Source organism: Oratosquilla oratoria, chromosome 11 (assembly GCF_046742065.1).
Source record: "Oratosquilla oratoria isolate Oo_2021 chromosome 11, ASM4674206v1, whole genome shotgun sequence".
Classification (NCBI taxonomy): Eukaryota; Metazoa; Arthropoda; class Malacostraca; order Stomatopoda; family Squillidae; genus Oratosquilla; species Oratosquilla oratoria.
In genome coordinates, this window is record NC_134787.1 from 52459129 (window position 1) to 52484918 (window position 25790).

At 37.1% G+C, this 25790-nt stretch overlaps 1 protein-coding gene across 1 annotated transcript in view; it reads right to left on the minus strand.

The window, feature by feature from the left end:
- LOC143029825 (phosphatidylinositol 4,5-bisphosphate 3-kinase catalytic subunit delta isoform-like) overlaps positions 1-25379 on the minus strand; it is a 76307-nt gene extending 50928 nt beyond the window's left edge. The window contains exons 1-4 of the mRNA XM_076192885.1: positions 24996-25379; positions 2119-2330; positions 932-1140; positions 581-809 (exon numbers count right to left, since the gene is read on the minus strand). Coding sequence (XP_076049000.1) covers positions 581-809; positions 932-1129 — 427 coding nt within the window. The 5' untranslated portion in view covers positions 1130-1140; positions 2119-2330; positions 24996-25379. The remainder of the gene's footprint in view (positions 1-580; positions 810-931; positions 1141-2118; positions 2331-24995) is intronic.
- Between the last annotated feature and the right edge of the window lie 411 nt (positions 25380-25790).

Here is a 25790-nt window from a genome sequence, read left to right on the forward strand (position 1 = left end):
TTCTTAGTGACCCAAGGACTAGGCTTCCAGACAACACCTGCTTGGACAATGGGAGCCACCAGCGTTTTGGGTGAAACGCCCAGGACACCTGCATCAGACAAAGGAGACCACGCTCCTTGACTACATTAGAAGCAGCACCTGTCTGGCACCTGTCTTGTCACTCAATCCAACATGACAAACCTTTTTCATATATTTTTCCCAATATGAATATGGCAACCTTATATGTAAAATGTATGTAGAATCTGGTAACCCCCTCAAGCTACTTCAGAGGTTGCACTGTATGTATAAACCAGAGAGAACACTGGAGCAGTAAAGAAAAGAGCCCACTTGAGACTTTGCTTCTCCAAACACCAGTGCCTTAATGTAGATAGAAACTACAAATCTACAATTGTGATCCATCATCGAATCATTGTATATTGGGCTGCTGAGTACATCAGGTGCATGAGTATTCGATTTGTACTGAAGAGGTTAAACTTCTCTCTGTCTCTCTTAAATTCCAAGACTCCACCTCATGGTACTATAGGTAATATCACCCCATGTTTACTATCATAAAATAATCTATGGTAACACAGTTCCATACCTTTTCCAATAAGAAGTCCAATTTGACTGTTAAGATGCCTCTCTGTCTCATGACCTTTCCTTTCAATGACTTTGAGAATGTGGTTGAATGGATTAATCTCTTGATAGCATTTGGTTTCATCCATAAGTTCAAGAGTTTCGGCATGCTGGCCGAGACAGGCAAAGTGGTAAGAGGCAGCATCATGAAGAATTCCAAACAGGGGATACTCACTTGCCTTATCCCATAATTCCTGAAGAATACAAAGATTTATGATCAGACAGTGAACATGCATGTAATATAAGTATACCTGCAGTACCCACAAACTTGCCAATGGTCCATAAAAAAGTTTACAACAAAATTCTACTGACTTACCACTTTAATTTCCATTAATCTGGCATTAACATCAACTTGATGTGTGATGATTATACTATTAGGCATTAGGAAATCAACAGTAACCATCTTTGGGCTATTACTCGGTCTTAGTCCAGTTAGTTGTGTGTCCATGCTGTTGAGGAGGTGAGGGGGTACATACGGAGGGGGCCTGGGCCCCCCCCTTGGGACAGATGGCATCTTAACAGTACCTGTGAAATAAATGTCTATGTAAATAAATAAAGTCTTTGGACAAAATCTATAACACTGTTTACAGCTCAAAAAAATCTCCACACTCTCCAATCCCCATCACAACTACAGCTATAATAAAACTTCTATTTATGAACTATGAATGAAGGAGATGGTGTCCACAGTATGCCACTACAGTGATGATACCTGGAGGAAGCTGATGTATCACACACACAGTAAAGCTCAAGTCACATCAGGTCCTGAGGTGAACAGTGGTTGGGGGCTATTACTCAGAGTGGATGGCTTTCCTAACCTCTGTGCCATGGTGGGGGTTTGAACAGATGCCACGGCAGGCCCGACCCTCAGCCAAGGCAAGGCTCAACCCACCATCATGGCGCCCAGCCACAGCAGTAACCTCCCCAGAAAACAGGTTAAGCTCACGAGCCTGGGCAAGGATTGATCTGCCGACCCCATGATTACAAGGCCAGCATGCTACCACTGTTCCAGCCAGGAGGCCAGACTTTTTGTGTGGCTTTCCCAATGTTCTTTTTTTTCTTTTTGTTAGTTTTATGATGTTTTTATTTAATTGTAGCAGTTTTTTTTTTTGTGAACCTAATTCTTTTAAGCCCCTTGGAATGTGTCTCCTGCTGGTTTTCTCAGAACCGGTCTCTGGCATTCTCGGTTCTTTTCTATTTCCTCTGTGTATTCTTACATATTTATCTATTTTTTTATCTACTTTTCTTCTAAATGAATGTCTTCCTATATGTAGACTTTATTTTTCCACCTAGTTTTATGGTTATTTTCAATTACTGGACCAATGTTCAAATATAGGAGCCTTTTTTTTTTTAAGTTTAGATACTGGATCATTTGAATAAAGGGATTCCACTCTATTTTTTCCTTATATTTATTCCTGTCTCTAAAATCCTGAAGTTCCCGAGACATATATCAACAATTTTGGTATATGAATATAAAAATATTACAAAATATATATCAATACTCACCAATATATCATTGACTTTCACCTAAAGCCACTGTTTGTACCCATTGCCACCATCTTCTTTTTTCTTCAGTTTTGAAACTTATTAGCTTCTACATCTTCCATTCTGTTCCAAATCGCCCTTGTGGTCACATTAATCAGTGTTTATCCAAGTATTATCTTTCCAGTGGTGTAATGCTGATCTCGTTAATCAATAACAAGGATATTGATTTTGATCTGGAAAAAACAAAATTTATTTAGAAATTAATTTTCATACATACATATACCAAAGGCTTTTTCCCCCTACAAAGGGGGAGCCAAAAAGAAAAAGGCATAGAAATCACTCCCACCCATTCCATTTCTTATATATTCCACTCCCCTTCACCCTCCTCCCTCCCTCTTTTCTTGGCACCTCCTGGATGATGGGTCATCCCTGCATCCTGTCCACTGCCCTGGGTCAGAAGCAGTGTCGCAAGACACAGCACATCCACAGCAAGGCCGCTTCATAAATTTGGCAACAACCCCTTCATGCAGAAAAGGAGAAGACGAGCAGAAATCCCTTCAGTCTGCATCAAATTTCTCTCATACATACAGTCGAACCTCGAAAGCCCGGACCCTCGTATGACCGGTCAAAATTAACAAAGGGCGGACTTTTCAAGCAAAGTTCCCTATTTGTCCGGTAGGTGGCAGCGACAGCCGTACACGTGTAATCAAACCCGGGCCAGTCAAGCCGCCACCAGGGCTGCCATTTCGTAGAATTTTGTACCAAAACGTAGTAAAATAGCGGCATGTGGCAACTGCACAAGGACGAGGAAATTTTTTCTACATATCAGCGGGCTGTTAAAAACATTCAAAAACTCAAACTTTTGTTTAAAAATCATAGAACTAGTTATCAAATAATAAATGATACATCAAAATATTACTTTTATTGGTAATTGTGTTACTTATAAAATATTATACCCCAAAAGATACGTTTTTACCGTGTAGAAAAAATTCTACGCTAAAGTTTCAGCTTTCTTTTAGCGATAATATAAAAAATAATTTTTATATCTTACTGAATATGTTAGGGCATGGGGGCCTTATATACATTCAAGAATAAAAAAAATAGAACCAACATTTTGTCAAAGTTTGACAAGTATATCTTGCTATGAAAGTCTGCACACGCCTGAGAATAATGTATGGCCCGGTATGGCAACACTCCCATTCTACACGGCAGCGTAGAAAACATGGCAACCCTGGCCGCCACCACTGTCCCGCGTGCATACCTTCCGATATTTACAGTGTACGTAATAAAAAATACAGTACAGTACACTGTATATACAGTACATTTACATGCCTGTATTACAGTTATTATTACAGTGTTAGAGTATTATTCTTACGTGTTTCTATGCCATATCATACATTACCTATACGTACAGTATACCGCTACGAAAATCTACGGGGGTTAGGGCGATATTTTCGATGACCGGACCACCCTTCCCCCCAATTAGTCCGGGCTTTCGAGGTTCGACTGTACTTCCTCACCCCCCCTCACCCTCATGTATCACAGCATCATCTATACACAACCCCTCTCCATTCACCCATATCTTCTGTCCTCTCCCATTCTTCCTCCACAGACATTCCTCTCTTTTGTAATGCCCCTTTCACCCCATCCATCCTAGGATGCCCCCTCATGTTCACTCCTTCCACCTCTGCCTTCTTTCTTCAATCATTCTTTCCATGTGTCCAAACCATCCTAATACTCTTTCATCAACCCTATCTCCCAGTTCCCTTTCCACCCCTATTCTCCTCCTCACTTCTCACTCTATCCAGCCTAATAACCCCTATCATACTTCTCAGACATTTCATCTCAAACACATTCAAACTCCTTCTCTCTTCCTCTCTCATGTTCCATGTTTCTGCCCCATACAGTGCTGTTGGCACAATCACTCCTTCATATAACCTCCTCTTAGCATCCATTCCCAGATGTCTATTTCTCATTACACTTTTTAATCCACCAAGGCATTTACTCGCTTCTCTCAATCTACATTCTACCTCCACCCCCACTCCTCCCTTTCCTGCCACATTCGCACCCAAGTATATAAAACTATCCACTTCCTCCAGTCTTTCACCCTTAATGCTCACTTCCAGCCTGCTGTCACTCTCTCCCCTTGTACATCTCATCACCTTACTTTTGCCCACATTTATCTTCAGCTTCCTTCTTTCATTCACCTTCTCAAACTCTGTCACTAAATTCCTCAATCCCTCCCCTGATCCTGCCACAAGCGCAGTGTCGTCAGCAAACAACAGCTGGCTCACCTCCCACTTTTCTCCATTTTCTTTAATCATCTCCAACCCCTGACCCACTACCCTTGCATTCACCTCTCGCACCACCCCATCCATGTAAAGATTGAACAGCCAGGGCGACATAACACATCCTTGATGAAGTCCCACCTTTACCTCAAACCATTCACTCTCTCCATTTCTAATCCTAACACAAGCTCTACTACTCTCATAAAAACTCTTGACTGCTCTTAACAGCTTTCCTCTTATCCCATATATCAGCAGTACCTCCCATAGTGCCTTCCTGTCTACCCTGCCATAAGCCTTTTCCAGATCAATAAAAGCCCAAAAAACATCCTTACCTTTTCCTATAGCTTTCTCACATATCTGTCTTACCACAAAAATTAATTTTCATGATGACTAGGGTTGCCAACTCTGTTAAGCTATAATAAAGGACACAAAAACTTTATTGATATTTATCTAAGTGGCTATAGATCATAATAGATGCCAATATTAAATGCAGATGAAAATACAAAAAACAAGAATGAGAAGACGTTTATTTTACCTTGATCAAAGAATTTTAATCTTTAAAACTATATTTGCCTTAGCTTTTTGCTGCCTTCAGAAAATTTGTATCATCTTTGATGTTTTAGCGAATTCCAAGCAACTATCTTTTATGTTAAAATATATGAGTTCATTCTTAATTCAACAGAGCATCAGTTCCTTTCATCTCTCCATTTAGATGACATTAAACTAAAAACTTTCTCATAATAAGATGATGGTCTGAATTGATAGTACAAAAGAAACTATTTTGAAAACATTGATACATTTAAAGTCCATAGATTTCAAAATAAAATACCACTATCTGCTTTTTGTTTTTGAGTTTATGGAGAGTTCAGAGCTTTTGATAATGTCGAAGTTTCTTTGAATTAATACTACTTCATCAAAAAGTTCATCCATCTTTAATTTAAGCTTTCCTTCTAACTTCAAATATTCTACTACCTCTACAAATTTCTGAAACTTTGGGAATGAATGGCCTAAGAAACTTAGGTTTGATAATTAGCCGAATGTTGAATTTTCATCGAAATCTATTCTGTTTTTCCAAATATCTGATAATAACATGAAATATTGGCACTACTATTACAAGTTTTCTCGCATAAATTTCACTGTTCTTCTGGTATTTATAACAAATTACGGCTCGATTTTGTGAAGGGCTTCATCACTACCTTGTATAATGCGCCATATTTGTTTTGGTTCTTCATGAGTTCAGTTGATAGACGGAGGTATTGCCTTTCCAAACGTCCAACGGCACCTCCTTTCTTCCTCTATTTATTCATTTATTTATTTATTTTTTCTTTTTGTGGTGATTCTCAGATTTAGGAACATCATTTATGATTTTCTGGTTTTCCCTAAATGAACGCATTTTTTCAATGGAGAATTGAGTTATACATAAAATGAGGCTATGCGGTATGCGGTCTGCTGTCTGTGCTTCTGGTATTGTGTGGACTAGAGTTGACAGAGTCTGCACCCTTACAAGAAATAAACACTTTTGCAATCACGTCTTGAGTGCAGGAAATTGAACTACCAGTCAAAACGACTTCAAAATAAAGGACAAACAGTGTAATTTCAAATCCCAATAAAGGACAAGGACAAATAGAGCTCAACAAAGGACTGTCCTTTGAAATAAAGGACGGTTGGCAACCCTAATGATGACACATAAACAAATATAACCTTTCACCACTTCTGCATTATGTAGTTTTCCTCTTACCCCAGCTGTTGCCAGTCTATTTTACTAATCTCCATTAACCCTTTCAACATAGGTGTTACTATTATAATCTACCTATTACCATGCTATTTTGTTCATCTTTGCATACATACATACATATATATACCAAGGCTTTTTCCCCCTTACAAGGGGGTAGCCAAAAAGAAAAAGGCATAAAATCATTCCCACCCATTCCATCCCTGAATACACTCCACACCCCTCCACCCTCCCTCTTATCTTAGCACCTCCTGAATGACGGGTCATCCCTGCGCCTTGTCCACTGCCCTGGGTCAGAAGCAGTGTCGCAAGACACAGCACATCCACAGCAAGGCCGCTTCATTAAATTGGCGACCCCCCCACTCCGTCCCCCTCTTTGCAGTATCCATTTAACAGTAAAGAGGTTGTATCACATTAAGTCAGCCAGAAATAAGAACATGTAAATTAAATTTGTTTTGGTGTGATGTCATTTCATCCTTAACACAATTTTTACATGTCCTGTGCAGCTACCTTTTCATTCACATTGAGGGTTGTGTCCCTAGAGACTATGCATAACTTGAAAATTGTTTAAATAATTTTCCATTACGATATAATGAAAATCTATACAACACCAATTAATACACATATAACTCAGTATGAACATGTAAATATCAACACTTAAACCTCAATTTAATATACTAAAAGTGGCACAAGTTAAGCCCTTAATAGAGGAATATATATATATATATATATATATATATATATATATACAGTAGCAAGCATAAGTTAAGGGACAGTAAAACACTTTCTGAATAAATCTTTCTTGTAACTTAAGTATTTAATCAAGAGACCTGTAAACTGACACAGATTTACATACACTTCTTGTATGAATTCTGATGAAGTTTCAAAGCAATAGATAGACCGGTTAGTAAATAAGTAGAAGAATAGTATAACAGTTACATTTCCATGTAGTGCAACAGTTAAGGGACACCATCAAAAAATATCAAGAATATCAATAATTAATTGGTGAACATACCCTTGTTCTGAATAACCTTATTGCATCGTTTACCACAGGAACCTATTAATGTTCTAAAAAACTCCGGAGTCAACTTTTCCCACTATTCTTCCAAATATTCCCATAGTTTGTCCTGTTTTTCTGGATTTTTGGCTTGCGCACGTTCTCCAATGATCTTCCATACGTTTTCTATTGGATTAAGACCAGGGCTTTGGGTTGGCCAATTCATAACTGATATCCCCTCGTCCCTCAAGAATGTGGTAACGGACTTGGCTTTGTGGCAAGGAGCATTATCTTGCATGAAAATGGGTGGTTGTGCAGCTGCAGATCGTAAACTTGGTAGCGCATGCTGTCGGAGTAGCTCCTTGTATACAGCAGCATTTACTGTACCATGCAGGCGAACAACGGTCCAGGCCCGGCAGCAGAAATGGCTCCCCACACCGTCACACTACCTCCTCCAAATTTCACTGTCTTTTGGACGCACTTTGGAGACAACCTTTCACCTAATTTGAGTCTGACATACTTTTTTCCATCAGACCCGATCACATTAAACTTGGATTCATCACCGAAATGAACTGTAGCCCACTGTGTGTCCGACTATACAACATGTTCTTGAGCAAACTGAAGACGTAGTTTTTTATTTTTCTTTGAGATCAAAGGCTTCTCAGCAGGGACACGTGCCAACAAACCAGCTTGCTTCAGTCGACGTGAAACCGTAAATCGAGACACTGTGCCACTGGAAGTTTCACCCATCTCGCGAGAAATTTCAGCTGCAGTCTTAAAACGGTCCTGCACGCTCTGTCTCACCATCATTCTGTCCTCTCTTGCATTGGTTTTTCGAGGTCTGCCGGTCTTTGGCAAAGTTTTAACATTTCCTGACTGTTTGAATCTAGCTACAATGCATTGCACGATACTGCGAGATCTCCCTATTGCACGTGAAATCTCTGAAAGTGATAATTCATCTTTGTGTAAAGACACAATGCAGTTTCTCTCTGCTTCAGACACTTGTTGACGTTTTGCAGGCGCCATGATGGATTTTAAGGCGTTCCAATAATGTACAAGCTTAAGCTATAATTGGCTTGATGAAGAAAGTCTTATAAATGCTTACAAATAAGAGCTAAATTGACATCAACAAGGTTTTTGGTTGCATTTTTTGATGTGTCCCTTAACTTTTGCACTACATGGAAATGTAACTGTTGTACTATTCTTCTGCTTATTTACTAACTGGTCTATCTATTGCTTTAAAACTTCATCAGAATTCATACTAGAAGTGTATGTAAATCTGTGTCAGTTTACAGGTCTCTTGATTAAATACTTAAGTTACAATAAAGATTTATTCAGAAAGTGTTTTACTGTCCCTTAACTTATGCTCGCTACTGTATATATAATAATAACACATGTCAAATACAGGGCATCGGAGTCGGAGGTTTTAGCTGGAGTAGGAGTCAAAGTCGGATTTCTAAGAGTACTGGGAGTCGGAGTCGGAATTTTTTATCCGACTCCGTCTCCTTAAGTCCAATAAAATTATCTTTTTTAACATGGTTTCCCTGTTTGGTTTTACCAGTTGCACAATTTAGCAGTTTTTGTATGGTTTTGCTTTTATTTTTGGAGGCAATAGTGAGTGTGTGCAGTGTATATGTACACTAAGTGGTCTCTCCAGATGGAAACAAAAAACAATCCATCAATAAAAAAAAAAAAAAAAAAAAAAATACATAATACTGACAAGCTATCGTTGTCAGTCTGGGTAAGTGTTTGTGGTCATGTATTTGTAGTTGTTTCCTGTAAGGAGAGTGAAACTATATATATATATATATATATAATATATATATATATATATATATATATATATATATATATATATATATATATATACAGGTAAACGTCGACTTACGATGGCATTAGGTTTCGAATATTATTTTGTACTATACTGCAATGCTTTTACTTCAACATAAATAAACATCAATTCGTGCTGCCACCATGTGACGGCATTGTGTGCTACTAGTACAGGTTGGCATTCAAAAATCCGGCAACCATAAATCCGGAACCTTCAGAAATCCGGGACAGATTTCGGGAGGTCATTTTCATATTTCCCGTGTTGGTGCGCCACTGTTTTCTGGAACTGCCGCTTACGCCGGAATCAGCTGTTGGTTGCTTCCACCTGCTAACAAGTAATCCTGCTAATTTTTCTCACTATTCTCCTCATTATAGCATTTATTTGTTGTTGTATAGCTTCAATACAATAGGGAATCAACAAAGAAGAAAGGTGGCATAAAACGCAATCATCATGCGTTATCGATCGCAGAGAAAGTGGAAATATTAAAGAAAAATTAGTAACAATGTGTCTGTGTGAATCATTTGTGAAACTTACAACATTGGTTCCTCCACTGTATACGACATTAAAAAACAAAGAAAAACTGAAGCTGTTCCTGTTGCCGATGATGTTGTCACTGTCAGTAATGATGAAGATGATCTTGACAGCCCATCTACTATTTAGCTTCTTTTCTCAAGAAATACAGGGTACAGTTACAGAGTATTTTATTTAGTTTAATTAAAATTCTTAGGAGGATCAGTTTTATTTAGTTGAATCAAAATTGAATTAAAATTATGTGTAAAAAGCCCATCTGCTATTTAGCTTCTTTCCTGAGAGGTACAGTACGGAGTATTTTATTTAGTTTAATTAAGATTCTTCGAAGGATCAGTTTTATATGTTCTATTAAAATTGAATTAAAATTCTGTATATCTATCTTTACTGCATTTCATTTAGTTCGTGAATAATACAATTTCATTTGTTTTTCACTTAGTGTTTATTTTTTCCATTAAAGGACTGCACAAGTGGTAATTTTCTTTAAATATATACGGGATACACCATACAAAATTATAAACTTCAAAAATCCGGCAGTCCTCAGGTCCCGAGGTTGCTGGATTTTTTAACGTCAACCTGTACTAACTAATGTAAACAAACAGCTGCAGATTCTGCCTGAAGCAGTGTCTCCCAGTGAATTTTCTTTTCCTTCATTTTCGGTAGTTTTATCACATTTTCCTTTAATAGAAATATGCTAGATTATGATAAAGCTACTTCAGAATATGAAAATCATACATTTATCAAAGAAATTTAGTGGTTTGAAATATACAAAATAGAAACAGGCTACTGATCATGGTTACTAGTGAATACAATAGGCCTACAAGTGAAGCAATGAAAAATAGAAATCAGAGTAAAGAAAATCATGAACCATCTTAATCTAATTCAAAACTGATTATGCTATAAAGACAATTGCAAATTAGGCCTAAGTGTACCAGATATTTATGCTTTAACCCATAACCATAATTCTATCTATCTATATACAAAAGGAAAGGCTTTTTCCCCCTTATCAGGGAGGTAGCCAAGTCAAAAGGCATAAACCCACTCCCACCCATCATCCCTTCCACCTTCACATCTTAGCTCCTCTTGGACGACGGGTCATCCCTGCATCCCGCCCACCACCCTGGGTCAGAAGCAATCCAGGACACAGCACATCCACAGCAAGGCCGCTTCATTTAATTGGCGACCCCGCTCTCTCCATACCCTCACATAGAAAACGGAGGACGGGGAGAAGTCCCTTCGGGCTGCGTCAAAGTATCATTCACACTTTCCCACTCCCCAAACCCCCCCATCCTTTCCCTTTCTTTTCATCACAGTATCATCTATACACAGCCCTTCTCCACTCATCCTTATCTTCTGCCACCTCCCTTCCCTGCTCCACAGACTTTCCCCTCTTGCTCAACATCCCTGTCACCACATCCATCCATCTCATCCTCGGTCGTCCTCTCAAATTCACCCCCTCCATCTCTGCCTTCCATACCCCTTTCACCAGTCTTCCTTTATCCATTCTTTCCATGTGTCCAAACCATCCTAATAGTCTTTCATCAGCCCTCTCAGCCAACTCCTTTTCCACCCCAGCTCTCCTTCTCACTTCCTCATTTCTCACTCTATCCAGCCTTGTAACCCTCACCATACTTCTCAGACATTTCATCTCAAACACATTTAAACTTTTCCTCTCTGCCTCTCTCAAATTCCATGTCTCTGCCCCACACAGCACTGTTGGCACAATCACCCCTTCATACAATCTCCTCTTTGCATTAATTCCCAAATGTCTATTTCTCATTACTTTTTTAAATCCCCCAAGGCATCTGTTTGCTTTTCTCAACCTACAGCTTACCTCTACCTCTACTCCTCCCTTTGCAGCCACATATGACCTCAAGTACCTAAAACTATCCACTTCCTCCAGCCTCTCCCCTTTAAGACTTACTTCCAACTCTCCACCATCCTCTCCTCTTGTACACCTCATCACTTTACTTTTACCCACATTCACCTTCAACTTTCTCCTATCACACACCCTCCCAAACTCAGTCACTAACTTTCCCAATGCCTCCTCTGACCCTGCCACAAGTGCAGTGTCATCAGCAAACAACAACTGACTTACCTCACACTTTTCTCCATTTTACGCAACCAACTCCAGTCCCCTGCCCATTTCTCTTGCATTTACCTCCCGTACCACCCCATCCATATACACATTGAACAGCCATGGCGACATGACACATCCCTGACGTAGTCCCTCCTTTACCTCAAACCATTCACTCTCTCCATTTCTGATTCTAACACAGGCTCTACTACTCTCATAAAAACTCTTGACTGCTCTTAACAGCTTTCCCCCAATACCTGTTTACCCTATCATAAGCCTTTTACAAATCCATAAAGGCCCAAAAGACATCCTTACCATTTCCTAAAGCTTTCTCACAAATCTGTCTTATCACAAAAATCTGATCCACACAGCCCCTACCTCTCCTAAACCCACACTGCTCCTCACCAATTACTTCCTCTGGTCCTCTCCCAATTCTCTCAGTTATAACCCTCCCATACGCCTTCCCAACTACACTCAACAAACTGATCCCTCTGAAACTACATTCACACTTGTTCCCTTTTCCTTTGAAAAGCGAACTATACATGCACTCCTCCAGTCCTCTGGTACTCTACCCTCCCTTAAACACACATTAAACAACCTCACTAACCAGTCTACTATTACTTTACCTCCCTTCTTCAGACACTCTGCATGACACCCATCTAACCCAGGTGCCTTACCTGCTCTCATCATTTTAATCGCTACTTCCACCTCATCTTTTCTTATTTTTCCCTCATTTTCCTCACCCATCACTGTCATTTTCTTTGCGGCTCCCACTGCTATCACCATTCCCTCCCTATCCTCCTCTACATTCAACAGTTCCCTAAATTATTCTGCCCATCTTCCCCTTATTGCTTCCTCTTCCATTATCATCTTTGACTTTTACCTTTTCTTCCCTACTTGAATCAACTTCCCTTCCTCTTTTAATCTCTTAATAATAGTAAAAAGAAATTATTTAGGCCAAATCTTGTACATTGTGTAATGTGACCTTGGTAAAGACAAATATTGATATACTGGTATACGAAATAGTCTGTAAAACCCTACTATTGATAGTAGCCTATTGAGTGACTACCAGACCTTAAATATTACCTACAAGATATACAGTTTGCATGATTTGGCTATGTTTCTTTTTGTAGGAATTGGTAAACAATAAGCATTGGATGCAAGAACAATTTAGATTACTTTGCCAAAGTTTCCTATTTTTCTCAGTGATGTAGCCTAGGCCAATTGGAAGGTCCTACCTGTTGTATGATAAATGCTGATTATGAGATAGGCTAACCTAGCGAATCATTAGCAGTTTGTATTATCTTTAAAACTTTGATGAAGAGAGTGTACCGTATTTTCCGGCGTATAGTGCGCGACTTTTTTCCGTTGGAAGAGCCTAAAAATGGGGGGTGCGCGTTATCCGGTGGTGCGCATTATCTATGGCCTACGATAAAAATTCTGCGGCTGTGTGTGTAATTTTTTCACACCAACGTGACGATGTTGGCCGTCACAAAGTCGGGACGGCACACTTCTCCGTGATGTTCCGTGAGAACAAGAAGAACAGCCATGGTGACATGAAAGAATATGCCAGCATGGGCTATATAAATATTTGGTATAGGTAGGTATCAATCGAATCTTATTTTTCATGTTTAAATAGGCCTAAACACCATGAAACATGATCAATATTCATGATATTTGCCCATGTTCACAGCATCCTAGTTTGAATTTTTATGTTGGCTTTGTTGCTTCACTTTAGGTGTGGTACAAATTCCGTTGTGGCCGTTCATAAACTCGTGTCAAACACCTGACTACAACACCCTCTTTCGGGAGTTATATTAACTAAACGTCACCTCGATGAGAGACTATCCTATTTCACCACTGTCATTGCAGGTTCAAAGCTAAAACGAAACATTCTGTAGTTTGTTTCAGTAACAAATAAAAAATGGTAAAGACGAATTATTTCCTCAAGATATAAAATGAACATTTTCTGTAAAAATGCCGAAATTTTTCTGTATATTTTACTTTCAATAAACTTTTTTTAGATCATATTTCCTACAAACTATTGAAGCTACAAAGTAATAAGGGACCAACACACAACATGAGTCATATACCGGTACATGTAGTTCCGACTTTTTCTTGGTTGTGTCCTGATTGATGCCTAAACTGACACTTAATTTAGTGACAAATCAACAGATTTCCCAGCGGTGGCTCTAGCCAATGAAAAATACTTCTCCATGTAACCTCGTTCACATGATACTAAGTAATTAATCGCCGTTATTTCATTGGTTTATTTTTTACTAACATTAATTAATTATCATAGTCTATGCAAATATTTGGGATCCGTAAAATAGCACTGGTACCAACATCATGAACGTTGGCCGTTTTAGCTCACCCGGAATATGCTAGATCAGGCCCAAGATTGACAGTTCTATTGCAAATCTAGCCTACACTAAACACCCTCTTGCGAGAGTTTGTTAAACTAAACGTCACTTCAGTAAAGACACTTATGAACCGAAACATAGTTTGTTGCTGCATGGCGATAAAAACTTGTACACGGTGATAAAAACTTGTATGATGAATTATTCCCTCAGGATAGTAAATTACAATTTTTCTGTAAAAATCCGAAATTTTTCATGTACATTTTGTATTCAATAAACTTTTCATGGCTCAAATTTCCCACAAAACAACGGACCAATGCAAGCAAAAGTCGCATACATGCAGTTCACAAGCTTTAGCCACCAGTGACTTTTCCTGGCATGCGCATTATACGTCAGTGCGCGCCATCTGTGTACTGAGATAACGAAGTGCATGGGTGCGCATTATACGTCGGTGCGCGCTATCTGTGTACTGAAATAACGAAGTGCATGGGTGCGCATTATAACCCGATGCGCATTTTAAGCCGGAAAATACGGTATATACAGTATATATATATATATATACAGATAAAACCTATTTCTTTTGGTACATGTTGTTTATCGGGTTCTTTAAAATATAATTAGATCAAATTAAGAAAATAAAAAAATAAAACCAATGAATTAATGAAAAAAAAAAATTATTTTTACTTTTATTTATTTTATTTTTTATATATATATATATAAAAAGATAATACCAAAATACCCTTATAATCCACATTTACCTTTCTTTTTACCATAAATTGTAGGGTCGAATTTGTTTTTCCTAGACTATAGGCTGCCTCTATTCATAGGACTCTAACCTATATTTCTCATAGGCTAATCTAACCAACCATTTCATCACATTAAGATGATATAAGTTTACCCTACTTATATAAAGTACAAACTACTATTTTTTTATTTGCAAATTTCAATTGAGTAGTCTATAAGTTCTATAATTATGAATAAAGCCTATTTTTTTAATGTTCACAAATAAGAAATTTGTATAGGTTTTAGCTTTAACCTCATTATTAACGTAATAACTGGTAGATTCAAGGAACATATAAAATATTTTATCATAAGATATTTTTATAGTTGAATTTTTAACCTAGTTATTAACGTAATAATACGGGTGTATTCAAGGTACAGTACATATATTTTGTTATATTCTTGAAAGCTTTGTCTGTATTTTTACCATTACAGTAATTTGCAAGCCAACAATAGCTGTAAAATACTGTCTACAGATGTGCACTGTGAAATAATTTGTTGCTTTTGTGCAAATAGAAAGCAGTAGGTCTCATTTTTCCAAGTTTAAAAAATCTAAAAAAAAATTGATACGTTTTGTGTTGAGAAAATTTAATAACCGTCCAGTATAGAATAGTTTTATAGCTAGTTACAGGATATATACCATTTATAGAAGTTTCCAGAATGTAGTTTGTATTAATATTTCATTCATTCTATACTATGGGAGTTATAGCCAGTGGAATGTATTTCTATTTTTAATAAATACTCAATAAATATAATTATTAATTCAAATTCCTGAATAATTTGTCAACTGTCAAGTGACAGAGATGATTTTTATCTTTAAATAATTTAAACTAGCTACTTTACCTTTGTTGACAGTCTAATTAATTCAATCTAGAACTCCATCATGTACACACGTACATGACAGTGTAGACAATAGTATATATCCACAACGTATGCACTATGTCATGTATGTAAAAGTCAACAGAAGTGCCCTCAGATAAACTTTGACCAGTCTCAGAGGCCAGATAGGAATGACATTAGAGCATATGTCACAGCATTTGATGATGACTGAAAAGGGGAGGAACAACAGCAGATATGAACAGTGTGCACAGGGGAAGGTTGTCTCTCTTTCCTGAACTGATTCCTGGTTTTTATGATAACATGGTGAAATTAATTCTGCAATAAGTACTAGGTAGGGCATTCTCCATTAACCTTTCCTCATCATGATTTGTCACATTTTTTCCTAATATTATGATAGAAGGTTTATGAGATTGAACAAATGAAATAACAGGTGTTTTTTTTTTGGGGGGGGAGGGGAGGGGCACAAAGGAAAAAGAAAACATCTAGCTTGAAGTGGCAACTCTGCCATGACAGATTTGAAAGTGCTCATAAGCTGGTAGATGATCATGAGCATAAATAATACCATTATATATTTAATATATATATGTTTATACGAATATATGTGCTTGTGTGCATATACATATATAAAGCTGGTTGAGTGTATATGTGAGTATATTTATCATACAAGTGAATGTTTCACGTAAAAAATAATATACATGAAAAATATTTATAAAATGCTTGCTGAATAGGTGTGGGAGGCTGGTATATGGATCTGCAGAATAGATTTCCACATAGGGGTCAAGGAGTTAAGGAGTCGGGAGTCGGAGCCGGAGTCATCAAAGGAGTCGGAGTCGGACCTTATATCATCCGACTCCGCAGCCCTGGTCAAATATACAGCACTTATTTTCCTTATTCAAAAGACAATCACACCAAGCAAGAGACAAAATGCCTGTTCCTTAACCCCTTCCATATGGTGCCGCACACGTAGGCGTCATGGACTTAGATCTCGGTGGCAGCAGCCAATGCCAGCCGTACGACGTGTCGTAATAATACTCGCATCATAAAATATAGTCACCGCTTATATCGATCGTTCTCTCTTCACCCGTGAATTTTGATAACCATAGAAAATGCGATTACAAAAGAATTAGAAAGAATGTCATTATGGAGGGGCGACTACAATAAATATAATCAAGACGCCGATATGGCAGCCTCGTGAATACACTCGCTCCCCATGACGCCTACGTGTGCGGCACCGTATGGAAGGGGTTAAAGTTGTTTGGGTACAGAAAGAATGATGCTGTTGAGTGAGTAAGATTCGTATGAATATGTTAAGTAGCATTCAACTGTATTTTGGCAATAAACCTGTAAACAGTGACCAATGAACACCATTTTGATGTGAATATTAGACCAGGCTTATGTCAGGTCATGGTAAAAGCTGACAAGAGCTGACAACAGGCTAAAAAAAATTTAAACTATGTATATTACTAAAACTTACTTTCATGTATATGTCAATTTTGATTGAGGACAATAAGTTATCTAAATGATTGGGTCACATGAAGAATTGTCACCCCAAAATGTCCACCTGAAGAATTGTCATCCCAGAACACCCACATGAAGAATTGTCACCCTATGAGATCCCACCTGAAGAATTGTCACCCCAGTATGCCGAATATCAACAGTGGAATAAAGAATATGTTAGGTTAGGTTAGGCTAAGTTAGGTTAGGTTGAATGAGGGTTATGCTTATTGTTATCAACTTATACAACCAAAGAATTGTAAACCCCGGATGGCCCACATGAAGAATTGTCACCCTAGGATAGCCCCCATGAAGAATTGTCAACCTGTTGAAGACTGGGGTGACAATTCTTCATGTGATCCAAATTATCTCATCTTATTTCTTGAACTAAAATAATGTTAACAATCGATGTCATCACTGGCGGTGCTCGGCTATTTCTGGACTGCCTTTGTACACACCTCAACTGTATAAAGGAGAACTGTGTAGTAATTATCTTTCAAATCAAAAGATAATTCAGTGATTCGCCTGAAATGAGTGAATTGCCTTCCCTTACATGATATAGTGCAGAGCAATGCAGCTACTTAATTATGTATTTACAGGTTCTTTACATATAAAATCAATGGAATAATTTTATCTAATTGTAGATTTGAAGTTTTTAAGTGGGTTTAGGCAAACTGTCACTGATGTTAAATTGCAAATCAAATAAAGAAATTGTGTCACTGAAAGTCGTTTCTAGAGGAAATATGTCACTGTCCTATGTATATCAGTGCAGAACAAAATTTCACAATATGTCAGTGTAGGATGAAATATCATCAATATGTCAGTGTTGGGGAAAATATTATTTTAGGTTATAATGTCAGTGAAGGGCAAAATATTACATTAGGATGTAATGTCAATGAAGAACTAATTATCACAATGGGATGTGATGATAGTGGAGGACAATATATCACGGTAGGATATAATGTCAGTGGAGGTCAGGATATCATTGTAGGAAGTGATGCCAGACAGAATGTCAGTGAATGACAGGTGGCAGGTGTAGGACGTGGTGACAGACAGGGGCAAGGTGTTTATGAGGGACTGGATGACTATGGGGGACAGATCTCCATGATGGGGCAAATGTTCATGAGGTACTGAATGTCAATGAAGGACCAAATGTCAATATAGAGCAAGGTGTCAATAAAGCACAAAATTGTAATGTAAGGCATTATGTTGAAAATAAAAACCAATCAAAAAGAAATAACCATGAGTTTCATATAACCATGAATGAGAATCAGACAAGAAATAATGGTCTCAAACTGTCAGGAAATAGATTTAATTTGGAAGTGGGTAGAAACAACTTCGCCAACCATGTAGTTGATTAATGGAATAAACTCCCTTCAGAGGCAGGGCAATGTAGCTCAGTTCAAAGCTTTAAAATCCATTTAGATAAAGACCTTAGTAAAATGCTGTAATGCCTTCCATTTATTTTATTTGTTGTTGTCTGTTTGTTTATTATCATTTATTTGATTACTAATTATTATTATTTATCTGCCAATTTATTATTATTTACTATTTACCTATTTGTTTATTATTTAACTTTACCTACTTATTTATTTTATTTAATATTATTTCTATTATTACCATTTTTATTTATTTATTTAATAAAATCAAATAACACACATGAAATTAAATAATACACACTACACCATAAACAATATTATTAGAAAAAAAAAAAAATCGAGAAGAGAATTTTCAATATCTTGCACCAAACTGGAAAAAAAAAAAAAAAAAAAAAAAAAAAAAAAAAAATCAGTATATGTAAAATTAAAAAAAAAAAAAAATTCTCTTGAACCATATTCTAAATGTTTAACAAACCCAAAAAAGCATAAAAAAAAATCACAAAACTACATCTAAGCAATCATACTACAAATTGAAAAAGGTAGACATAATAACATCCCTCTTTAACTGAGAACCTGCAACCTACGCAAAAATACATAAATTGAAGATGAATTTGATTTTATAATGACCTGTGCTGCACTAAAGCAAATGTTATGTGGACATAGACATCACCTCCAAAGCTTTATTTTTGTATACTGCAGTACATTGATGGTTCTGCTACATTATTTACTAGAATTAGTTGACTTCACCAAATATGTTCATGCTGATTGGATCTCACCAAGCTGAAAAATACTTGAAATTGGACTTCCCAAGTGTTGCACTGACAGCAATAAAAGGTGGTTGTGGAATGGTAACCCTTCAGTTTCAGCCCAGACTAACAATAGTTGTGAATCAATGAACATTTAAAAGTTGATAGTGAATTGGAAGCCACAGAAAATAATGAATCTCATTGAAAAAACTGGACATAATTGTAAGACTGCAGTACAATGACATAGAGAAAGAATTACACAGCAATGGAAACTATCAACTGACAGCACAGACCCAAGGGTTCAGATTGGCGACAGTGGTTTGGAACCCAAAGAGTAAGGGAAAAAAAAAAAAGTCAATGTTTTGAACAAATTATTGAACCACAAGATTCAATAGCCTACAGACAGACAGGACAATTTCATTGCATCGACAGACGTACTACTTAAGGTACCAAGGACACCAACTCTAGCTAAAAAGCCAGCACAGGGAGAGCACAGAATGCCAAGACAGACATCCACAAATGCAAATAAAAGGTTTAGGCCCATTCACTTTTCAGCTGTAAATTCGTCATCCTGACTGATCTGTGGTTCTACTAACTGCTGTTCTCAAGTCACTCCAGACTAATTGTTGGAATGACATAGGATATGTGATGTTGTTTTTGTTGTTGTTCCCTAGACTGTCTGAGCAGTCCTGTCTCCCCAAGGAATGCCACGGCCGAAACGGGGTTTTCCCACAAATCCTTTATAGATTGTATGTTGTGTTGTTTGAGTGTACGATTGTGTATAATGCAGTCTTCCATGATGTGTTGAATAGCATGGGGTGAAGTGTTACATCCTGGGCATTTGTCCACAATGCGGTCATCCAGTCTCTTCTGGTAGCTTAGAAGGGCTGCATGGTGGCCACATTACAGTCTGGCCAGGTGGACTCTATCCTTTCATGGGAAAGAGGATTCATAGGGATGGATATCAGGGGGTCTGCCATGCAGCACACATTGACATATCAGGATGACAGCAGTTAACCACTTCCATAAGGTGACGCCTACGTAGGCGGCATGAGGAGCAAGTGGGTACTCGATGATGCCGACGTCGCCATCTTGATTATATTTATTGTAGTCGTACCTACGTAATTTCCATTCTCTCTAAACTGGCTTCATCAATTTTCTATGGTTATCAAAATACACAGGTGAAAGAGAACAAACGATTGAGCACTGACTTTATCTTTTATGCGATTATTATGACGCAACATCGCACGTCGGGCAGCTAATGCTGCCAGACGTGCGATGTGCCCCGGAGTGAAGAGGTTAATTATACATTGAGACTAGCTTAGGTTTGTATAAACATATTGTAAGGCTTCAGAAAATAAATTTGTAGCCAGATTTTACTGTCACTCACTGAACTTCGGAATTAAATTGGTCAAATTTTAGTTGTTAACACCTACGTGATATACAATAGAAAATTAATTATCAATTTTGTAAATTATAATAGATCAATGTAATATTTGATTTTCTTGGTGGAAATCAATAACAAAAAAGTTGCTTAAACCTATTTTCTAACAAATGAAGTTGCGGAGGTTGAACGATATGCCATGTCTATTTTGATAGATGCCAAGGTTGAAGAAATGAAAGGATGATAAATGAGTCTATTCTAACCTTCGTAACCTAACCAATGTTTAGTAATTCAATACTTCAAGTTCTAAAGATCATCCGGGTTGTCATCATTGTCACAGATGCTGACGGCCTGATTATTACTGTACCTCGGGCAATTAACAGATGATGGCAGAACCTCCCAGTTCTCTCTTAAAGTCTAAGGATGCCCTATTGTCTTTGAAACAGCGATTATTAATGTCACCTGGAGTTGAACACCCAGTCCACAACATGAAACCTATTGTCTGATAGTGACTGGACTGGTATGGTGTCTGGACCGAATCCTAGCAGCTTCATTCATTAGTAAATTTGCTTTTAGCAAGGTTTTTTGTTATTTCCACCAAGAATATTGCATATTACCCTCATGTTGGTGTGCACAACTAAAATAACACCAAATAATTTATAGAATTTCAAGGCTTTTGTTTTGGATATGTTCTATTATACTAGGTAGGTCAAACACCACCAGAGGCGCCACCGTCGATGACGAGCACAATAGCGTGTCATTTTATGCGCACGCCATGCAAACGGCCAAATTTACATACCGCCGGAAATTTCATTCATACAAATGTTATGCATGTGTATTTACTACAATCGTAGTAAATTTCAAACAATTACATCATCAGTTACATGTTGGTACATAAAAACAAAAGATAAAAATGGCTGCTTGCATTCAGCAGTAAATCGAAAATTGGTTTATGTTTCAGCATAAAAAATGAGCTAAATAAATTCAGTTTTGGCAACTAACCAAAATAAACGAAAACTATTAGTCTCGCGGATTATTCTAATACCAAAATAAAGGCAGCGTTTTACGGTAGAGCTGAGAAATCGGTGGTTTTAATTAGTTTTTTTTCCTATCAGGTCGGATTATTGGATAACAACATCAACATCCATCCCGCCATCTTATCTATCACTGGTGGTATGGATCAAACTTCACTCTATTAAGTTTCTTACTATTATGTTATTAGTGTAATAGACTTATAGTTGAATTATTTGAACTATTTTCTTTAAAATGTGTGATTTTCATGCAATTTGATCAAAGAGAAGTTACGTTTTTATCCTCCATAATATTACGGACCACAGCTATGATTCGTCCTGCCCGCTATCTAGGGTCTCACTAATTGCCGAACAAACCGAACAAAACCGAGAAAAGCCGAACAAAACAAAAAAACCCAAACAAGGACGGGTTTTGCTCAAATGCACACTTCTATATATATATGGTTGCATTATTTGAACTATTTTCTTTAAAATGTGTGATTTCCATGTAATATAATCAAAGAGAACTTACGTTTTTATCCTCTGCAATTTTACCGACCCCAGCTACGATTCGTCCAGCCCGCTGTCTATGATCACTGGTGGTATGGATCAAACTACACTCTTTTAAGTTTCTTACTGTTGTGTTATTAGTGTAATAGAGTGCATATAGTTGAATTATTTAAACTCTTTTCTTTAAAATATGTGATTTTCATGTAATTTAACACAACAGTAAGAAACTTAAAAGAGTGTAGTTTGATCCATACCACCAGTGATCATAGACGGCGGGCTGGACAAATCGTAGCTGTGTTTGGTAATTTTGCAGAGGATAAAAACGTAACATCTCTTTGATCATATTACATGGAAATCACACATTTTAAAGAAAATAGTTCAAATAATGCAACCATATATATATACATATAGAAGTGTGCATTTGAGCAAAACCCATCCTTGTTTGGGTTTTGTTGTTTGGTTCGGCTTTTCTCGGTTTTCTTCGGTTTGTTCGTCAATTAGTGAGACGCTATCTATGACCACTGGTGGTATGGATCAAACTACACTATTAAGTTTGTTACTATTGTGATATTAGTGTAATAGCTTGCATATAGTTGAATTATTCAAACTATTTTCTTTAAAATGTGTGATTTTCATGTAATTTGACGGTATTCGTAGCTGTGGTGGGTAATTTTGCAGAGGATAAAAACGTAATTCTATGATCAAATTACATGGAAATCACACATCTTAAAGAAAATAGGTCAAATAATGCAACCATATGCTAAATTTTTATATAAAATTGTGCCTGTCAGTAAAAACCCTCATTGTTTACGTTTGATCAGCGATTAGTCAGACCGCACGTTTCGGCCCGATTTCCTGGAACAAAATAGGCCCGATTTAATTCCATTCAAAATGCAATATCTCAAGAACTAGGACAGCTAGATGGATAATTCAAATTGCATTATACTCATAGCAACTTTTAGCATCCCATGAGAACTACTTCAGCTCAAATATCAGGAATTCCATTTTCATGTTGACCTAGCTAATTATACCTCTGATATTAAAGGATCTACATTTATAACTGCTCAAGACTTATGCATTTGAAAATAAAGTGATACTCATTACCAACATCTCTCTTTTGCAAACCACAAATTATTCCTCTTATGAACAGGTAACACCAGCGGTGGAGGGTAATTACACCAAACTGAAACTCGCTAAGATGTTGGCCAACAAGTCCAATTGTTGGCAAACTAAACTTGAACATCATTTTAGTTTAAGAAATCTGACAAGATAATTTTAAATTTAGATAATTTATTGTCCTCAATCAAAATTTACTAATATATAACAGTAAGTGTCAGTAATATAATACATAATTTTAAAACTTTTTGAGCCTGTTGTTAGGTAGGTCAAACACCACCAGAGGCGCCACCATCGATGAGGAGCCCAATAGCGCGTCATTTTATGCGCACACCATGCAAACGGCCAAATTTACATACCGCCAGATATTTCATTCATACAAATGTTATACGAGTGTATTTACTACGATCGTAGTATATTTCAAACAATTACATCATCAGTTACATGTCGGTACATAAAAACATGAGATAAACATGGCGGCTTGCATTCAGCAGTAAATCGAAAATTGGTTTATGTTTCAGCGTAAAAAATGAGCTAAATAAATTCAGAGTGCGGGCAACTAACCAAAAATAACAAAAACTACTAGTCTTGCGGATTATTCTTATACCAAAATAAAGGCAGAGTGATACGGTAGAGCTGAGAAATCGGTGGTACTAGTTAGTTTTTTATTCTATCGGGTCGGATTATCGGATAACAACATCAACATCCATCCCGCCTTCATATCAAACTTCACTCTATTAAGTTTCTTACTATTATGTTATTAGTGTAATAGACTTATAGTTGAATTATTTGAACTATTTTCTTTAAAATGTGTGATTTTCATGTAATTTGATCAAAGAGAAGTTACGTTTTTATCCTCCGTAATATTACGGACCACAGCTACGATTCGTCCTGCCCGCTATGATCACTGGTGGTATGGATCAAACTACACTATTAAGTTTGTTACTATTGTGCTATTAGTGTAATAGCTTGCATATAGTTGAATTATTCAAACTATTTTCTTTAAAATGTGTGATTTTAATGTAATTTGACGGTATTCGTAGCTGTGGTGGGTAATTTTGCAAAGGATAGAAACGTAATTCTATGATCAAATTACATGGAAATCACACATCTTATAGAAAATAGGTCAAATAATGCAACCATATATTAAATTTTTATATAAAATTGTGCCTGTCAGTAAAAACCGTCATTGTTTACGTTTGATCGGCGATTAGTCAGACCGCACGTTTCGGCCCGATTTTCTGGGAAAAAATAGGCCCGATTTAATTCCATTCAAAATGCAATATCTCGAGAACTAGGACAGCTAGATGGATAATTCAAATTGCATTATACTCATAGCAACTTTTTGCATCCTATGAGAACTACTTCAGCTCAAATATCAGGAATTTCATTTTCATGTTGACCTAGCTACTGTTGTCAGCTCTTGTTGGCTGGCAACTGCTTTTGTTGGCTTTTACCACGACCACTTATGTCTAGAACTACATGTTCTGACTAGACTTGTGGGCATCCCAACTAGTTAGTACTATAACAATAGCCTGAAACAGGGTATTATTACCTGCAGAATATAATGGGAACGGTATGGGATCCCAATGGACTGGACTGGTATTCCATTAAATCATGATTAATAACAATTACTGTAAATAAATGCAAGGCCAAGGCATTTTGATTATGATTATCTACAATCCACTTCCTTTTTAAACCATTATTCTATTTATAATCCCCTTACTTGTTACACCATTATTCATATATGAGGAGTCAGTAGAGGCTCACCTCTACTGTACCACTAACAGGCAGAATCAACCAAAGTATTACCAAATCAAGCCTACCTTGTCAATTTGCCAGCTGCTGTGGTTTGGGAGAATTCATATTGCTGCAATATGTAACCCGATCTTGCAGAAAGTATTGTTATTTCACAAACACTAGACAGCAATCGCAATTTTCGTAATGAATACCCAAACTTCCAAAATTAAATGGAAGAGAAAAAATTCGTTTGGCTGCCTTAGATATGCAACTGTTTATCAATACTGGCTACTTCCTCTTAAACCGATCTCACTACAACTCATACCTTATAAAAGGCAGCGTTTAAGTAAATTTTGCAAACAGTATTTTTCAGCATTACATTCCGAATCGATCACATGCACTTGACCTATATCCTGCTGAAATATTTTGGGAGACACGCACAATTCATCACATAAATGTAAACACACAGTATAAGTACGGTGAAAAGTTAAATTCATATGACTTATAAACAAAAGAATATCAGTTCAAATATAATACGCAATCCAGACGTATAAAGTAAAGTATTATCACATTTTGTTATTTTACATTGCTCTCAGTCATTATAATTCTGCATATTCAAAACAATTTAAATTTAGAACAAATTGTCGTTAAATCATTGACAACTACAGCCAACAGGTGTTATATAAGAATGCGCATACATCCTTCAGGGTGTGAGTATCTCATTAGAGTGAATATTCGACATTTTAGATAAATAATATTTGACTAAGTGAATTCTGAGTATTTTTCTATTTTCTACATGGTGGGTCGAAACTTTGGAACTTGTCGGAAAGGGACGCAACTGGTAACTATTCTGTATAGAGTGAAGCATCCTCATCACCAGT